The sequence below is a fragment of the Labeo rohita genome, chromosome 13 (genome assembly GCF_022985175.1).
Source record: "Labeo rohita strain BAU-BD-2019 chromosome 13, IGBB_LRoh.1.0, whole genome shotgun sequence".
Classification (NCBI taxonomy): Eukaryota; Metazoa; Chordata; class Actinopteri; order Cypriniformes; family Cyprinidae; genus Labeo; species Labeo rohita.
Genome location: NC_066881.1, coordinates 4,740,810 through 4,760,628, shown reverse-complemented (window position 1 = coordinate 4,760,628; position 19,819 = coordinate 4,740,810). Strand labels below are relative to the sequence as shown.

At 36.1% G+C, this 19,819-nt stretch overlaps 1 protein-coding gene across 1 annotated transcript in view; it reads right to left on the bottom strand.

The window, feature by feature from the left end:
• Positions 1-19,819, bottom strand: part of micu1 (mitochondrial calcium uptake 1) — a 93,411-nt gene that overhangs the window by 45,886 nt on the left and 27,706 nt on the right. Inside the window, exons 4-5 of the mRNA XM_051125687.1 lie at positions 12,608-12,770; positions 142-185 (exon numbers count right to left, since the gene is read on the bottom strand). Coding sequence (XP_050981644.1) covers positions 142-185; positions 12,608-12,770 — 207 coding nt within the window. The remainder of the gene's footprint in view (positions 1-141; positions 186-12,607; positions 12,771-19,819) is intronic.

Sequence of the window (19,819 nt, the reverse complement as noted above, 5' to 3'; positions counted from 1 at the left end):
GTGAAAGATTTTTATGAAGAGTGAATGAGAACAAACGTCTCCATCCTGCGTCATCCTGTCGAGCTGCACAATGGCAAAGTAACTATTCGGTTCCCACTCACTCGCCCACATATGCACACGCACACAGATCGCGCTGCTTACCTTTCCATCATAGCGTTTCACCACAAACTGATCCAGACCAAGGTCTGTAAGAGAGAGAGAGAGAGAGAGACACAGAGAAAGACAGTCAAACACAGTGGCTTTGTTCCAAAACATACACAAATGTTGCTGTCAGTTTAATGTGTTTAATATATAATGCAATATTTTATTAAAATATTTTAACGCAGTTAATGACCCCCAGATCTGTACGTCATCTTAGATTTCATATAGTTGACTGTTGACAAATATGATGCAGGGCAACAACTCCACAAATGCATTTTTGCCCTAAAATTCAAGATATTGATGCAAAAAAAAAGCCCCTGTATGTATTTTGTCCCATATTTATATACGTCACGTATCACACAATATCACACAGGCAGCAAGAGCAATATGACACCTGATTTTGTCCCGATCTATCACAAGCTTACATATGATTTTATACAACAGTTCAGTAAATAAGAAGTTGATAATATGTTATATTTTAATATATTATGTGCAATTTTACAGAGAACATATTACCTTTGAAACCACAGCATAACAGTGTAAACACATTGGTGTTTAGTTTCTGAATGAATCCGCGTTTTGAACGAATCTTGTGAAACAATGATTCAAAAGCCTATTCATAAAGAGAGCAGTTTACTTCATTCCTGAATGAATCAGCCGAACGAATCAATGAATGACTCATAAAGACATTTACCGCCACCTGCTGGCAGATTAGTTTCTTATTTAGAGTATCATTTCAAAAAAAAAAAAAAAAAAAAAAAAAAGAAGAAGAAGAAAAACAAAAAAATTAAAAGGATAGTTCACCAAAATAATAATAATAATAATAATAATAATAATAATAATAATAATAATCGTCATCATTTACTCACCCCCATGTTGTTTCAAACCTTTCTTTTGTGGAACATGAAAGAAGGTATTTTTTAGACTTTCGGTAACAAAGCTTTCATCATATGAACAAAAAAATGATCTTCTTTTTAATTTCTTCAGCCTAACTATTTATGTGTAATAAATTCTATGTTGAATCAAATAAAATATTTCTTTCTAAAGCTACAATTTGTAATGTCTACTTGATACTTTGTCATTTAACACAAAAATAGCTTTAAATAATCTTTTGTGGGTATTTTCACAGTCAAATTTATTTTGCGATTAATTAGATTAACTGAAATATTACATAATTAATTAGACATAATTTTGGAATGACTAAGATTTTTATATGTATTTATTTTTTTAAAGAAGTTCCTTATGCTCACAAAGGCTTTTTTTTGATCGAAAACGCAGTAAAAATTATAATTTTGTGAAATATTATTCCTATGATGCAAAGCTGAATTTGTCTGAAATTTGTCTTCAGTGTCACATGATCCTTCAGAAATAATTCTAATATGCCGATTTGCTGCTCAAAAACAGTGAATTTTTTTTTTCAGGATTCTTATAATATAAAAAGTTCAATAAACATAACTTATTAAACTTTCTGTAACATTATAATTGTCTTTACTCTAACTTTCGATCAATTTAATGTGTCCTTGCTAAACAGAAGTATTAATTTATTTTTCTTTTTTTTTAACCCTCACTTTTTCCATAAAAATATTAAGCAGCAAAAACTGTCTTCAACACTGATGATAATAAGGAATGTTTCTTTAGCAGCAAATCAGCAAATTAGAATGATTTCTCATGAATCATGTGACTCCAAAGACTAAAGTAAAGATGCTGAAAAATCAGCTTTGCATCATGGGAATAAATTACGTTTTAACATATATTCAAATAGAAAATTATTTTAAATTGTAATAATATTACTGTATTTTTGATCAAATAAAAAAATTGTACCTAGGTGAGTAAAAATGTTTTCTTTCAAAAACATTTTAAAAATCAGTTTAATTATTCCAAACTATTGATAAGTAGTTTGTATTTGCATTTTATCTACCACCTTATTTTTTCCCTCCAGAGTTTGTGCCAATACATTGATTTCTCTGCAAAAGATAAAAGTAATGATCCTCTAGAATGTGGTCAAAATACATAATCATGCTGTCTGCCTTTGAAATGGCTTTCACTGTGGTAAACCTGCCTATTAGGACTGAAAGTGCTGACTAAATAAGCAACTCACTAGATTTTGAAGAGTCTATTTATAAACATCTCTGAATCCCAGTAGTCGATTACATTTATAGATGTCACTACAGGAACTGGGCGATTACTGATGTGTATGAGTGATTAATACAAGCTATTAAGGCTCATTTCCATGTTCCAGAAGTTCCAAATAAATGTCAGAGTCGTTCAGCACCGAATCATTTCTCCATTAATCTTGTGCAACACTGAATGCAGTACAGGGCTGAAATGAGCTGAACAGGACAGCCTCTGCTGATCTAGGATCACGACTTTATCCACTATATAACCCACTAAAGGAACTTTCAATTCATGTTAAGATCGATTACACAGAAAATAAATTTTTTCCTAAGTTAGCATTTACAGTAATGCACTTACAATGGACGTTTCTAAAGCTTACCCAGGATGCATCAATTTGTTCAATAATATGGTAAAAACAGCAATATTGTGAAATATTAGGGTATATATTAGTCATTTATTAAGAATATTATATATTTGGGTTTGCATCTATAAAGTTCTAAATAAAATGCAGAAACAATCACAAGATGAAATACCTTTTGTTTATGTTTTCTAAGCATTTAAGTAACTGGATTACTATCTGAAGTTGCATGCATCCTCTTTACATAAAACATCTGAGTGACAGGCGAGGTCATGACAGAGATTACGGTTGAGAAGCTGGGCCTAACTTCTGTTTGAAGCCCGGACAGCCTTTGAGCTAAGCATATCTCTCTAATTCCGCTGCTGAAACGGGATGAATTATGGAACAGCTTTCCTCGCAGCCAGATGAATAATGAATTTTGTTCACTTCCTTACTCTCCCTTTCTTTACAACCACTCTTCTCTCCCCAAAGGAAACCCTGACTCTTTAAGCTAACTTAAATGACATCACAAACCACTTCAGCATGCCGTGGGTCTCCTTACATCCCACCCACAAGTGTAAAAAAAAGTAAGAAACACACTTTACATCGAGGGATGGCTTTTTCTGAATGACAGTTACAGCATCCTGCCTGTGCAAGTACATCTCACACCAGATGAATGCAACCTATCAGATTCTCGACGGAAACACGCTTTAATCAAACAGTCAGCATTTCTTGGTGAAGCTCTGGATGTCAGACCATCTCCACTATGAATACATCGAAAACCCCATAACATAAATGACAAAAACTGTGACTTAGGTGCCACACATAATTCAAGACCTCAAGCAAATAATTATTTATTTGTTATGTTTACACAGGAATGCTGTGTTTTGCCCATCAGGATAACAAAAGAAAAAGGAAAACACTTTGTCCAGACCCAACGAGGCAATAAACTCTAATAAAGCTGGTGAAACTGTTCTATTTAATTACAGTCACAAGGCATTTGGCTTGGAGGAGAACAGATGAATGGCCGTCCAAGCGTTACGTACTAATTTGTGGCGTCTTCCACTCTATTTCTGCTATGCAGTCATGGCCAAAAATATCGGCACCCTTGCAATTCTGTCAGAAAATGCAACACTTCTCTCAGAAAATTGTTCCAAATGCAAATATTTTGGTATTCACGTGCTTATTGTTTTTGTGTGCACTGCAACAACACACACAAAAAAACAAAAAAACAGAGAAGAAAAGTTAAACTTGATAAAATTTCACAAAGAACTCAAAAATGAACTGGACAAAATTATTGGTGCCTTGTCAAAATTGTAAGAAATAATTGCTTTTCAAGCATGTGATGCTCCTGTAATTTGTATTTAGACACCTGTGGCAAGTAACAGGTGTTGGCAATATAGTAATTACACTTGCAACCAGTTAAAATGGAGAAAAGTTTACTTAACCTTTGTGTTGTGTGTCACACTGAGCATGGAGAAAAGAAAGAAGTGTAAAGAGTTGTCTGTAGATTCAAAAGAAAAAAATTGTACAAAAACATGGACAATCTCAAGTCCATCTCCAGAGATCTTAATGTTCCTGTGTCCACTGTGCGCAATATCATCAAGAGTTTTACAGCCCATGGCACTGTAGCTAACCTCCCTGGACGTGGACGGAAGAGCAAAACTAATGAAAAATTACAACAAAGGATTGTTCGAATGGTGGATCAAGAACCCTGATTAACTTCCAAAAAAATTTAAGCTGATCTGCAGACACAGGGTACAACAGTGTCAGCTCGCACTATCCATCGCCATCTGAATGAAAAAGGACACTATGGTAGGAGACCCAGGAGGACACCACTGCTGACACAAAGGCATAAAAAGCAAGACTGGAGTTTGCCAAAACTTATGTGACAGAACCACAATCCTTCTCGGAGAACGTACTGTGGACAGATGAGACAAAAGTAGAGCTTTTTGGTAAAGGACATCATGGCACTGTTTACAGAAAAAGAAATGAGGCCTTCAAAGAAAAGAACACAGTCCCTACAGTCAAACATGGTGGAGGTTCAAAGATGTTTTGGGGTTGCTTTGCTGCCAGTGGCACTGGATGCCTTGACTGTGTGAACGGTATCATGAAATCTGATGATTACCAAAGAATTTTGGGGCGCAAGGTAGTGGTTAGTGTCAAAGAGCTGCGTCTCCACCAGAGGTCATGGGTCTTCCAGCAGGACAATGGTCCAAAACACACTTCAAAAAGCCCTCAGAAATGGTTACAAACAAAGCGCTGGAGAGTTCTGAAAAGGCCAGCAATGAGTCCAGATGTGAATCCCATAGAACACCTGTGGAGAGATCTCAGAACAGCAGTTGGGAGAAGGCATCCTTCAAATCTGAATGACCTGGAGCAGTTTGCAAAAGAAGAGTGGTCCAAAATTACAGTAGAGAAGTGTAAGAAACTGATCCATGGTTACAGGAAGCGATAGATTTTGGTTATTTTTTCCAAAGGGGGTGCTACCAAATATTAAGGTTAAGAGTGCCAATAATTTTGTCCAGTGCATTTTTTGGGTTCTGTGTGGAATTGTATCAGATTTGACTTCTCTCGCAGATTTGACTTCCAATGCAAACAAAAAAACAAAACTAAACGTGAATATCAAAACATTTGCAACTGCAACAATTTTCTAAGAGAAGGGTTGCATTTTCTGACAGAATTGCAAGGGTGCCAATATTTTTGGTCATGACTGTACGCAATATCGCCCTGCATTCTTACACACTCACACAAAGTCCTAGTGCTCACTGTCTTCCATTCTAAGAGGATAGAAAGAGAATCTCTACAGTTTGAGCATTCCTGTTGAGCATAGTGCTTGCAACGCCAAGGTCATCGATTTAAATCTCATAGACTGCTTGAACTGAAAAGATGTACAGGTCAGGTGAAATATAAGTCGCTTTGGATAAAAGAATCTTCCAAATGCATAAAATGTAACGTACTGTAACGTCAAGATCAAACAGACAAAGAACACTATAAATTAGTAGCAAAATTCAAATCGAAATCAATCGTTTGCATCGGAAGACTTGAGATTTTAATACTTTTTAAATAAATTGTGACTGTAGTTGTATCTGCCTGTTATATCTTGTGTTTTATATTGACAAATGGTTAGGTTTAGGGGCAAAAAAATTTGACTGTTTACATTGGGAAAAAAAACAAACAAACAATATATGCAATCATGGCAAAATTATTACCCAATATGTAATTTAATTATTACGATAACATTCCCAATGTCTTTTACGTCAGCAAATTAACACCAAAGGTTTCTTATTTAAAGCAATAGAGGACCATGCACGTCGAAAAATTATGCGTCCTGATGCGTCCTGTGCGTCAAAAGGTGATGCCAAGGGGTCCTAACCAAGCGGCAACCTCCCGGTCTCCCTCTTGAAGCCAGCACGGAAGTGACTAAAACTGCAATTCATTGACTGGCCGCTAGAGGCTGGCAGCAAAAGGGAGTCAATCCCATAGACTCCCCATGTTAAAATGCCCAACTTTACAGCAGAAAAAAATATGTTTACAGCCTGGTACAAAAAGTGGTTTTGGTCTATATAGCTAATTTTTTCATAACTCATCCATTTAATTTATATCAAGCCTTAAAGTTCTGCAGGGCGTGGCCACTTGAGTGACAGGTGGATTGCTGCCGCTGTCACCACCGTCGCGCTAGGCGGGCGTGGTTTCAGCAACCAGCTCCACCCACCCGCCTATTTGCCCATTTTCGATTATTCAGGAGTGAAATGCAGTGACGTAATTCCAAGATGGTGACGGACGACTCCCGCCCACTAAGAGCTTCAAAAATGCTCTTCAGAAACCTACGGGTGATGTCACGGACACTACGTCCATATTTTTCACAGTCTATGGTCCTAACCAAACGTTAACATGTGAAGTGAGAATGTGTTGACATTTTTCTTACACAAATGCATCGATTCCCTTCAAAAGTTCTTTATGAACCATTCTGAGCCATGTTTAATTACGTATGGACGCTGTTCATTCCATTGTTATAAATAATCTTATTGTTTGTTTCTGTTCAACAGTAAATATATAAATATAAATATCAAGTGAGATAAACATTTCTTTACAAATGTATTCATTGCATTATCCAAAAAGACAATCTCTCTCACTTTCTAACAACAGCATTAGACTACATTAATAGCTGCATTATCAATGGCTCAAGCTTCCATTACTGGCTCTAAAATAACATTTTGAGATGCGTAAGAAATTATTTCTATGCACAAGAGTATTTAAAAGGACGAAAACCTGACAAATATCTTGAAAAACATGATCTGAACAATGTCTTGAGGTGTGGTAACCGTAAAGTAAAATAACTGACTCCAGTCTGATGAATTATTGAAAAATAAAGTACACCCAAGGTGTGTGCATTACCAGCAAAAATAACTATCTTGTGATGTAACCTCTGACTGGGATAAATTACTAACTAAAGATTGTGGATAAAATTTTGATCACACCACCCACAACAAGGTAAAGCAATGCTTGCAGTAAAAGGAAAAGAAATTAGGCGTCGGACAAAAAGAGAGCAGGAGAAAGAGATTAAAAAGCTGTGGAGGTGTGTCGTGGGCCTCAGAGGACTGCTGAGGTGGGCTGAACGGACACAGAGCTGGTCACTGCCATCATTTAGACTCCAACAAAAGGAGATAACAAACCCTATTAAAAAGTAAGATACAGCCAGTTCTACTGCTTCCAAGTGAACAGTGAATACTTTCATTTAGTGATTGCAGTAAAATGTGCCCTTAAAGTGCAAAATTAAGTGGGTATTTTCTAACGTACACTTTGCTTTAATAACGGCCATTTTTCTTTGCATGGTCTTACTGACAGCCCTGCGATTAAAGCACAGCTGAATGTACTACATTACAGAAGAGCATAAGCTGTCAGATCCGTGGCACAGAGCGAAGTTTCCTATGCCTTGCAGGAATCCAGGCTAAAGTTTGCGCTGGGTTATGTCCTCTACTGAACAAATGTGTGTCAACATGTCCAAGTCAAGTCAAGTCACCTGCATTTCTATAGCACTTTACACAAAAATGATTCAAAGCAGCTTCACAGTAATAAACAGGAAAATAACAGAATCAATGATGCAAACTTCTTCAAAAATAAGACAAATTCGAACTCTAGGTCTAAAAGTCATTGGTCAGCTCAATAAAACGTTCTTAGAAATGTAATTTCTGTATGTTGGTTACATATGGTTTTGAAAATGATTATGCCAAAAACCATAATTTTTAAAAAGTTTTTAAATATATTTTTAATGTATGAATAATTATTTACTAAATATATAATATTTTTAAAAATATATTTTTTGAGAAATAATAATTGATTATGCCAACTCTACTCAAGATGGTTTTCTTTTCAAAGCCATCTTGTAATTCTGTAGCTTCTAACTTTATACCTCCAAAAACCAACATTTCAGACTTTTAATTCAGAAATTAAAAACCTGTTCATCATAGATAGTGTCTTCAAGTCATTATGTATGAACTGCATTTAATCAAATCAATTCAGAAAAAACTAACAAGTCACTGACCTGAGTAATGATTTTTACTCTGCATAATTCCTCGTTCAGAACTATAGTACGCCTACAAAACTCTGAATATAGTGTATGAGTTATATAGACAAACTTTAATATTTCCATATAATATTGTAGCAGATGTAATCACTACGAATTAAAAAACAACCGCATTCTTCAAAAATATCCTATTTGTGATCCACCAAAAATAAATGCCAGCATGCAGGTTTGGAACAACATGAGGTTGTGTAAATGATGACAGAATTTTCATTTTTGGATGAACCCTAAATCACACGGCAGCCATTTGTTGACAGGAATGCTGTTCCAAGATCAACAAAGCGTGTTTAATCAGGAACAAATCCAACTTTTGTAAATGAGATTAAGACTAACACACAAAAAATGTGTGATCTTATAACAGCGCATCATCCAATTTACTAAAATTTACTGTCCAAAATGACAAATGTATGAGGCAGGCTGATCTGAAAATGCTTAACTGAGAGTGTAGATCCACTCACACATGCAAATACACACATTTGCAGCCATCAGCACTTCTATCAGTTATTCATGGCCAGTGATCAAATCTCTTGCATCAGCCTGCCTCTGGGTGAGAGTGACTGAGTCTTTCATTCTACCGTGCTAATTAATTTACTAAGCAATGTTGCCACCTCACACACGCACACACTAGACGAGCTGGGCTTCACTGTGGCATCCCCTTCTTTTAAAAACCTCGGCTCGGTTTGCCATCGCTTTACAGCTGTTTTCCTAGCTCAGCTGTCATGTACTTGGGTATCATGTGAGAGGTGGAATGAAGAACAAGACCTAAGATGAACCAGGAGGAAGGTTTTGTGCAAAATTCACGCCTACATCAAAATGCAAACACCAGCATGCAGCTGTATGCATTTGATAATGTAAATAATGCAAACAGCCACTACATAAATTAAGATAATCTAATGAAATTACATAGATTGTCTAACAGATGACCATATTTTAGATCCCTTAACCATACCCAATACATAAACCAAACTACAAGCAACTACCTTACTAACAATAGGATGCAACTTAGTATGTTATTGAGAGAAAACTCCCAGTAGTGAACATGTGTTCCCTAATCTGAAGTGTTACCATTAATTCAAAACACTGACGAAGTTTGACAAAAATGTTTTCATATATTTAGCTATAGCTTTAGCTCAGATTAAGCTACAAAGCTGTATTTTCTCAGGTTGGTCTAACTAATGAACATTCATGTCTCTTTCTGAAAAGTGGGTCTTTTCTTTGGAGGTCTTCCACTTGGATCTGAAATTCAGTAACTGCATATTTTTATGTATTTCAAAGCATGTTATCCCATATATTGGTGAGAAAGTAATAGGCTACATATTTGTCAACATGGATTAAAATGTAGCTTTTCTGGTTGAGCCACATAAATTTACAAAATAATTCAAAGTTGGTACTGATACAGTGGCATTGAGAGTAAAAATAGTTTTAGCTTTTGATGCTCGAATTTGCTTTTATTCAGATCCTCCTCTTCTCAAGTTTCTCATCACATATCAGATCCATGGGCGTCGCTAGGCCATTTTTAGGGGAGCTACTGTCTTCTACTGTAGCCTCCGTTTTCGCTATGTTTACCCCTCATCACACCACAGCTGAAGATGAAGCACATAACCTCCAGCGCACATAAACACATACTTTATAAAATGATCATGTTGCCATTTTCATTTAAAAATAAAACTTTCAATAGTTTCTAGTGCATGTGGCAAAGATGTTTGCATACTTCAGCTAAGAGAAAAGAGGCTTGTACTAGAAATGCAAACAGTAAAATTTTGTATTGGTACAGTAAACAGGTGTGTGCGTGAGATCAAAAAGACTTGTATTTGGCTTATTCAGTAATCAAATGTTATACCTATTTATACAATACTGTGAAATATTGCAATAAGTATAGTATACCACCCCTATTAGTCAAACATTTTTTATTTTATTTATTTATTTATTTTTTGTTATTATACCCTCATTGAGGGCTGAGCCCCCCTAAAATGAAAATCCTAGAATTGCCCCTGATCAGATCACATAGGCATTTATTTTCAATGATAAATAAATAAAATATTTGAAAAGTGGAAATGAAGTGCCTAATGGGTATTCAATAGTGGGAATATTTAGTTTAGTTTTAATTTAGATTAGTTTACTTGTTTACAGGGGTAATTCAGATTAATAAAAATGGCTTTAAATGTGCCCGAATTAGCTAAAAAGATTTTTCATCTGTAGACCTACTGTATGTAGCTCAATATTTTTTTTTCTTATTGTATTTTAGCGTGATTTCCATGTTAAATCATGTACTTGTATATTTTAGTATTCTTCTTTCTTCTTCTTCAAACTCAATCCTCTTCTCAGTGAAGACACATGAAAACCCACTTGGAATTAACAAAAAAGCACTTAAAGGACCCTCAGAAAAAAGATTCTCTAGTCTGATGAACCTCATTTCCAAGCATTATGTTTGAAGGAAGCCAAGCACTGCTCATCACCTGCAGAGCACCATCCCAAAAGTAAAGAGTGCTGGTAACAGCCTTATGCTGTGGGCTGTTTTTCAGTGGCAGGGACTGAGGGACTCGTCAGAGTAGAAGCAATGCTCAATGCACCAAAATATTGAGATAGCCTTAATGAAAACCCAGTCCAGAGCGTTCAGATCCTCAGACTGGGCAAAAGGTCCACCTTCCAACAGGACAATGGCCCTAAGCACATAGCAAGAGTGGCTTATAGACAACTCTTATCTTTGAGTGGGAGAATGGCAGATAATTGCCAAATGCAGATGTGTAAAGCCCAAAAAGACTTGAGGCTGTAAAGGTGCTTCAACTAAGTCCTGAGTTAAGGGTATGAATACTTACGCAATGTACTTATTTCAGTGTTTTACTTTTAATCAGTTTGCAAAGTTGTCACAAATCTGGTTTTTGCTTTGCCATTAAGGTGTATGGAGTGTAAATTGATGTGGGGGAAAAAAAAAAAAAAAGACAGTTTAACATAAGGCTGCAACATTAAAAAAATGTGAAAAAAAGAAAGGGTATGAATACTTTCGCACAGCACTGTACATCTAATGTTTAATGGGTATTTATAAAGACTTATTATTTGAAAAGTAACTGAAACTGGATGTAGTGTCCTCAGGTTGATTGGAAGGGTTGGCACATCGACCACATTTCTGATATTTTTTGTTATGGTTGTGGAACAAAATACATCAGAATTGCACAGAACATGTCAAAAAAGCCAATGCAGTTGTTCAGGACTTCAAGTCGTGGGCTGCATTCCACTTTACTTTAAACATACACCCGTTAACTTCCCTGACACCCTTCCTTCAGGGGAATCCCTGTGTGTGAGAAAGAAGTTTCTGCTGAAAGACCCTCAAACTGTCAATTTTGAGGGAACCCATATGTACGCTTTAGGCCGCTTCATCTCCCAAAATGCAACTTTGATTGTGACATTACAGAAGATCTGCACTGAACCAGCATCCATTGGTTGTAAATAATGAATCAGATTCATAGCGGCTTCCTAGTGATCAAGGGCTTAGGCTGTTCTGTTTCGGCAGTAGTGGGCACTAGAGCATGAGACAGGCAGGTCAGCGAAGAGAAGGGCATCACAATTGTGGAGTAGCCCTGGTTTTGCTGATGAGCTTGACCCTGTCAGCTGGCAGATGAGGGTCAAAACTGTGACAAGGGTTTGAATTTCACACTACAGCTCCACCTGTCTGCGTGGTAGTTTTGATTTTTTTTCACTGCTATATTAGGAACATAGTAAGTCAAAAACCCCATGATATAAAGTAATCCCATATCACAGCCTCAGCCCTCAGAGGAATTTTACAGACTTGGATTGGAGTACAGGAAATAAGTGAGGAAGTCATGCCATGCCATAAGCCAGTGGCTATCAGTGTATTTATAAGTGTGTCAAGCTTAGAGCTATTTACAGACACAAAAGGAAGCTCAGCACAAAGAGACATGACAGTCTGATGTGTGATGTTTGTATATATGTGCGAGATAGGGTTGTGTGCCATTCAGAATCGATGTGAATGCCTTTCAAACTCCTGAATTTGAAATGATGCAATGAGCAGTTTGTAGAATTTTATTTGGAATTTGAATTTAAGTAGAATTGAAACAAAATTAAATTATAAATATTTTTAACTGTTGTAAAATAAGTTAATTTTTTCACTTTTTTACAAATTTGTCAACCATAAACTTATCTTACAAGGCTGTTGTATTTTTTAACAGTATTGAACTTGAGAAAACACTATTTTTTACTCTACATATTATCATAAAATAAATAGACATAGTTAAATACATATATATTTATGCTTTATCGCAATACTTTTGATTCTCAGCTGCCTGCTGAGTTTACTTTCAATTCTGTAAATGCCTCTTCCTGTGATTCCAATTTAACACCCTGTCAGACGTGGCCAATTCAAATATGCAATTCTGAATTTTGCTCAACCCTGGTCAAGAAAGAATGAAACTCACTCTCTGGCTGTTTCTCATTGGGTGTGATGGAGCGCACAAAGTCCTGCGGTGTCATATACACCTCAGCGTCTCCGTGCTCATTGATGATCTTCAGGGTGGCAAAGTAGCGAAATATCTTATCTGGGGTGGAGTAAGCTCTGATCCGGTTCTCATACTCCATCACCTGTATCACACACACAGAAACACACACACAGTCAATATATTTGGTAACTTTTGCCTTTGCACTAAATAAACAACATTTTTACTAGTGTTTACTAGACAGTGGATCAGATGTTTTTAAAAGTGTTTTAGGTCATTTTTACAGCAACAAGCTACTTTAAGTAAAGCAGCATCGCAATGTGACCAAATGCTATAGCCGTTTTTGCATCAGCGTGCTGTGCTCACGCTTGTATAATGTCCTGTCTCTCATATAACATTGTAATAATTCATATTAATGAATCATTTTGTGTATATGAACAAGTACAGAAATTCAATTTATGTGGCACAAAAGTAATTACATGGCTTTTTTAATCACAAAATATTTAACTCAACATGAAACTGAGTTAAAAAGAGAGTTTTCCTATGTAAGCTGATTTAAGACAAATTGCAAACAACAAAATTCATCTAAGCGTTAAAGTGTACTAGGACTTACAGACAGAAGTATTAGTCTCAGTCAGGTACATATATATTTGAAAACCAACACAATTTTCATAATTTCGGCACTGTATGCCGAAAAAAAACCTAAAAAAAAAAAAAAAAAAAAAAAAAAAAAGATGAAGTGTGCAGACTTTAAGCTTTAATTCAAGGGGTTGAACAAAAACGTAACATAAAACACTTTTTACAACCATTTTCATACATTTTCGGGGGCTCGAATTTATTGGACAAATAAACATAATCATAAATAAAATGCTCATTTTTAATATTTTGTTGAGAATCCTTTGCAGGCAATGACTGCCTTAAGTCTAGAACTCATGGACATCACTAGAGACTGGGTTTCCTCCTTTGTGATGCTTTGCCAGGCCTTCACTGCAGCTGACTTCAGTTGTTGTTTGTTTGTGGGTCTTTCTGCCTTTAGTTTTGTCTTCAGCAAGTGAAATGCATGCTCAATCAGGTTGAAATCAGGAGACTGACTTGGCAATTGCAGAATATTCTGCTTTTTAACCTTCAAAAACTGCTTTTGCTGTATATTTTGGGTCATCATCCATTTATATTATGAAATGCCACCCAATCAACTTTGCTCCTTTTGACTGAATCTGGGGAGACAGTATATCCCTATACACTTCAGAGTTCTTCCGGCTGTTTCTGTCCACTGTCACATCATCACTAAACAACACTAACCCTGTGCCACTGGAAGCGATGCATGCTCATGCCATCACACTGATCCACCGTGTTTCACAAATGATGTTGTATGCTTTGGATCATGTGCTGTTTCATACTTTTTTCCGTCATTCTGGTACAGGTTGATCTTAATTTCAGCCGTCCAAAGAATGCTTTTCCAGAAGTAGTCTGTTTTTTTTTAGATGTTTAATCTGACCTTGTTTGCACCTTGTGGTGAACCCTCTGTATTTGCTCTGGTGAAGTCTTCTCTTGATTGTAGACTTTGACAGTGACACGCCTACCTCCTGGAGAGTGTTCTTCACTTGGCTGGATGTTGTGAAATTGTTTTTCATTACCATGGAGAGGATCATCCAGTCATCCCAATTGTCTGTTTTGCTTGCATGCAGAGCTCCTTTGACCACATGATGTGGGCTCAGAGCAACAGCTCCTCCAGCTTTCCTCCTTTCCGACAACACCTTTAAATTAAAGCTTATATACTTATAACTGTTACTTATAACTTTAACTTCGATATGTTTTGGTCAACAGCTAAAATTATAAAAATTGTGCCTGTGTCCAAATATATATTTAAAGACTTCATTTGCAAAAACCAATAACTCAACTTTTACTTTTTTTTTTTTTTCCCCAGAAATCACGTTTTTTTTTTTAATTGCACATTCCAAGTAATATCAATCAAACTGCAGCTGGGTTGTTTTGATTAAAGGAGAAGTTTACTTCCAGAACAAAATTTACAGATAACATACTCACCCCCTTGTCATCCAAGATGTTCATGTCTTTCTTTCTTCAGTCGTACAGAAATTATGTTTTTTGAGGAAAACATTTCAGGATGTTTCTCCATATAATGGACTGCTATGGTGCCCCGATTTTGAACTTTTAAAATGCAGTTTAAAGGTGACTTCAAACAATCCCAAATGCGGTTGTTAATGATCCCAACTGAGGAAGAAGGGTCTTATCTAGCGAAAGGATTGGTTATTTTCGTTAAAAAAAATGCGTTTTAATCTCAAACGCTTGTCTTGTCGTGCTCTCCTTGAACTCTGTATATTCTGGCTCAAGACAGTTAGGGTATGTCGAAAAACTCCAATCGTATTTTCTCCCTCAACTTCAAAAATCATTTCAAAATCATCCTACATCACTGCAGAAGCACTGACCCAGTCTTTGCAAAGTGAACATGCAAAGAAGATAAAACAACTTTAACAAAAAAGGAAAAATAGCCATATAAGATGATTTTGAAGTTGAGGGAGAACATGAGATGGGAGTTTTTCAACATACACTAACTGTCATGAACCGGAAAAAAAAACAAAAAAAAAACAGTTCAGGCAGACTAAGACAAGACGAGCGTTTGACATTAAAAGCTATATAAATTGTATTATTTTTATGAAAATAACCGATCGTTTCACTAGATAAGACCCTTCTTTCTCTGTTGTCTACAACCACATTTGTGATCGTTTGAAGCTGCATTTAAACTGCATTTTAGAAGTTCAAAATCGGGGCACCGTATCAGTCCATTATATGGAGAAAAATGCTGAAATGTTTTTCTCAAAAAACAATTTCTTTACAGCTGACGAAAGAAAGACATGAACATCGTGGATGACAAGGGGCGAGTACATTATCTGGAAGTGGACTTGTCCTTTAAGTAATAACTTAAATACAGGTCATTTACACAATTAAAATTCATTGAAAGTATGTTTTCTACATATTAAAAGTTTGTTCAGATAACTCCAAAAGTTGTTTTTTGGCAAAAGCAGATAACTCCACATTTTATGTTTTAGAGTTAAAAAAAACAAACAAACACTTGTTTAATCTTTGTGATCTCCTCAGATGATAATGTAGATGCCTGACAAACGTTGTTGTTTTTGTGATCATAGACATGGATGTGATTACACCCAATACATGGAGATTTTCCCTCACCATTGTATCGCGCTGCTTTTACAAGGTTCTGTGAAAAACTTTCAGCTTTTATTTTCCTAATACTCCCTGAAGAATATGTCACAGGTTCATCAAGTTTATCAAAATTATTCATCCTCGATCACTTTTAATCAGCTTTGAGAAACTCCTCTCAGCTAGCACGTCTTTTTAAAGTGAAAGCAGCCTTGTCACCTGACCTGAATACAGCGTGCTGATTCGCTAAAATGGACTTACTGGCTTCTGTTCACAAACATGCAAATGAACTTTCATTTTGATAGCTATTTTCTGATTAGTTTACAGTCATTAGTGGAAGTGTAGCTGTGGAATAGTAATACATCAGTGAAATCTGCAACCTATATAGTACTTTGTGATCAACTTTACCTGATATATGGCTTTATTAAATGAATAATAAAATACTAAAATATAATAAAGCATGCTAGATGGATACAGACTGCCAGGGCTGGTCATTTACATAAACTAAATCTAACCCTTTGATCATTAGAATAACGGCTGTCATATCAGCAACAATGGCAAAACAGTACACAGTTTTGTTTTGAGTTATGTATCAAGAGCAGCCTAATAGCTATTAATAGCCTGAGGCGACATGGAATATATTAACTGAAAAATCATCCATCGCAGGTTGGCTATGGAACAAAGTAAAAGCCTTGTCCATGAAAATGTCCAGTTTGTGTATCTGAAGAATTTAGAGAATAACTGTCAATTACATCATGTGATTATGTAAGCCTGACAAACTGCAAAAAACTGGGCTCAACTGAGGCTTTTTGGCCTCAATAATGTAATACATTAAATTATTTTCTTTCAGCATTCATTCAGCATAACATGCCATTGAAACATCTAATTGATTGACAGCCATTAATTGAGACAATTTAATTTTTAAATTACAGTCATTACTGCAGTCTTACAGTGTCTCTTATTGTGATGGATGTGTCTGTATTTTTGAACAAAGATCATCAAAATGATGTCATAGAGGTCAGTTTCATCATTCGCATCCAGCCGTTGATGATGCTTCCTTCCTCACTATCTGGCCGTCTTTAGCAAATGCCCATTTTGTGGGTGACTCATTATGCAGCCTACTGTAGGCTAATTAATGCAAATTTTGAAGCTAATTTGTGTGTCAGTTTGCGTGCCGCTATTAGACAACAGAAGTGATTGTAATTGCAAGATGAAGTGATGATAATTTGGAGTTTGGGATATTGCCTGAATACCTGCAGTAAGTGATGCTTGTGAATGTGAAACTGTACTTGTCAATCAAACCCTGAAATTCCTGAGGTCACTGCGCACCACTGCAAATTTTTGTTTATACTTGCATCAGATTAACATACTAGTCACTGCATTGAGCCTCACCATTCTTTCAGGATTTTTCACCATAAGTGTTGTGTTTTTAAGATGCTGTTAAAGGGATGCTATTATGCTTTTTCACTTTTTGAACTTTAGTCAGTGTGTGGTGTGTATCTTTGGGCATGAAAAAGATATACAAAGTTACAAATCACAAAGACCACTCCAAAAGGAGACATTTCATTTTTTAAAAAAATCCCTTTTCAAGAACTACAACAAATGGCTCCTTTGGACTATAACTTTTGTTTTATGCATGCAACGATCTCACAACACGGTCCATTAGAATATCATTAAAATAAATCCCGCCCACGGAAATTCTAATTGTTGGGGTGTGTGTAGGGACAAGGTGGGAAGGATTAGCCCAACTTCAGTGACGCAGCGTGGAGAACCGCTTCAATGAGTCACAGCACGGCGGGTATAAACAAGCATTGACTAGAGTGGCCACTTCAGAGACGTGTGCAGTACAGGGGGCGAAACACATGCCGAAGCTGCGATCTACTCCGGTTGCCGCGTCGGAGCCGTAACGTGCCACAGACGTGTACAGAGTGTGGTAAGAGATTTATTCATCATACAGCATAGATGGCTTCACTTATAATGCAAGTGTTTTTTAAAATGCATTAACTTGCACTACAATAGGCTAGGCTAATCAGTGATAATGTTCTTTGATAATGTTAGGCTGCTTTTAGCCTTATGCTGGAGCTGGTTTCGGCCAATGAAACTAAGTATGTAAATAATTAAATACATTAGCATGATAATATCATGTATTGGCGATCTTGCAGGATGACGATAGGACCCAACACTACTGTAGCGTATTATTTACTCACCCTCCATGCATCCTAGGTGTATATGACTGGGCGCTTATGCACACTTGAACCGTACACACATAACGCCACGTTCACATACCTCGGTTTACAGTGCGTATTCTTTCAGCGCGTATGCTAACGGATTAAAGCGTTCAAGATGCACACGGTTGCGGTCTAGTAGTGTGTCCCAGGAGCGGTGTGTCTGCAGCAGTGTGGAGATCATTTCCGCACGGGGTCTGTGCCGCATAAATTGACAGCGCATTGTTTGCGGTAAATATGTTGAAAAAGTATTTTCAATAACAATGTTTGGATTTGAAATAAGAAAAAATGGATAAATGTGTTTGTGGAAATTAGACTTGTGCTGTATGTAAGCTATTGTGCAATAATTACACAATTTTAAAAACAAAAAAATTGCACTGCATAAGACATTTATGTCAAATAAATGTAAATATATATATACACATATACATATACATATATATATATATATATATATATATACATATACATATATATATATATATATATATATATATATATATATATATACACATATACACACACACACATATATACATATATATATATATATTTTTTTTTTTAAGTCTTAAAAATGCTCCGCTATACCACTCAAAATAAAAAAAAGTCCCCTCTCTCTCTCTCTCAAAAAAAAAAAAAAACAAAAAAAAAAAAAACATCAGGCCCTGAATAAGTGTCTAACAATCCTGATTGGCGTATCTCTATAACATTCTACATGATTAATAGGAGGCTTTAAAAAGATCAGTGATCAGATCAGCCTCAAAAATCTTGCACCTCTAACAGAAAATGGCCTCACACGGCTTCGGGGGGTTAATAAAGGTCTCCTGTAGTGAATCGATGCATTTTTGTAAGAAAAATATCCATATTTAAAACGTAAGAATCACTTTAATCTAGCTTGCGCTAACAGTTGTACACGGAACTTGCTTGTTTGACAAGGGGAGTGGCAGTACGGATTTCGTTTTTCGGAAGGCGGGCCTTCAATAAACCCGGAACTGATCAAGCCATTTGTGCCAGGCTTGGAGAAATGTATTGTAATAATGTAAACTATGTTAAAAATAATGCGTTTTTCGAACCACCAAGCATGAAAGCATGTTCTAGCACACCCCCAAAACAAAATGAAGACTTTCTAAAAGAGCATAACAGGACCCCTTTAAGACCCTTGCCTTCTGTTTTATTCAGTTGCTATCTATTTTGAAAATATTATATATATATATATATATATATATATATATATATATATATATATATATACACACACACATATATTTAGATGCAGAGAGTGTTTTATGGAGTTCATTGCCCACATAAATCTGTCAAAAAACAAAAACACACACTTATTGTCATGACGACTAATTTCATTTACACTGAACCAAAACCTAAAATCTAACCTATGTTTTCTTGTTGCTGCCTTGCAAGCTCTGTTACTTCCTTCGGGAAAAAGAAATTGTAGTTTTCCTTTCAAAGTGATTTTTTATACATGGTTTTGAAACATTAAAGGTCACAATTACATGAGTTGGCATTTACGGAGAGTTAAATTTCATTTCATACAATAAACACTTCCAGCACATGAGCATGTGCTATGTCAAAGTAAAAGCTGCTAACCGATTTAGTCAGTGAAGCAGCTCAGATGTCTTTAAAATAATAAAAGGAGAATATGATGCATGCTGTCTGCCTGTTTAATGAGAGCAAATGTACACAGCGTTCACAACGGGCGCACTTTACATCACTAACTGCCATCTGAATGACATCATTCATACAGAAAGAGGCTGTGCGTGTGCGGGCATGTGTCACGGCT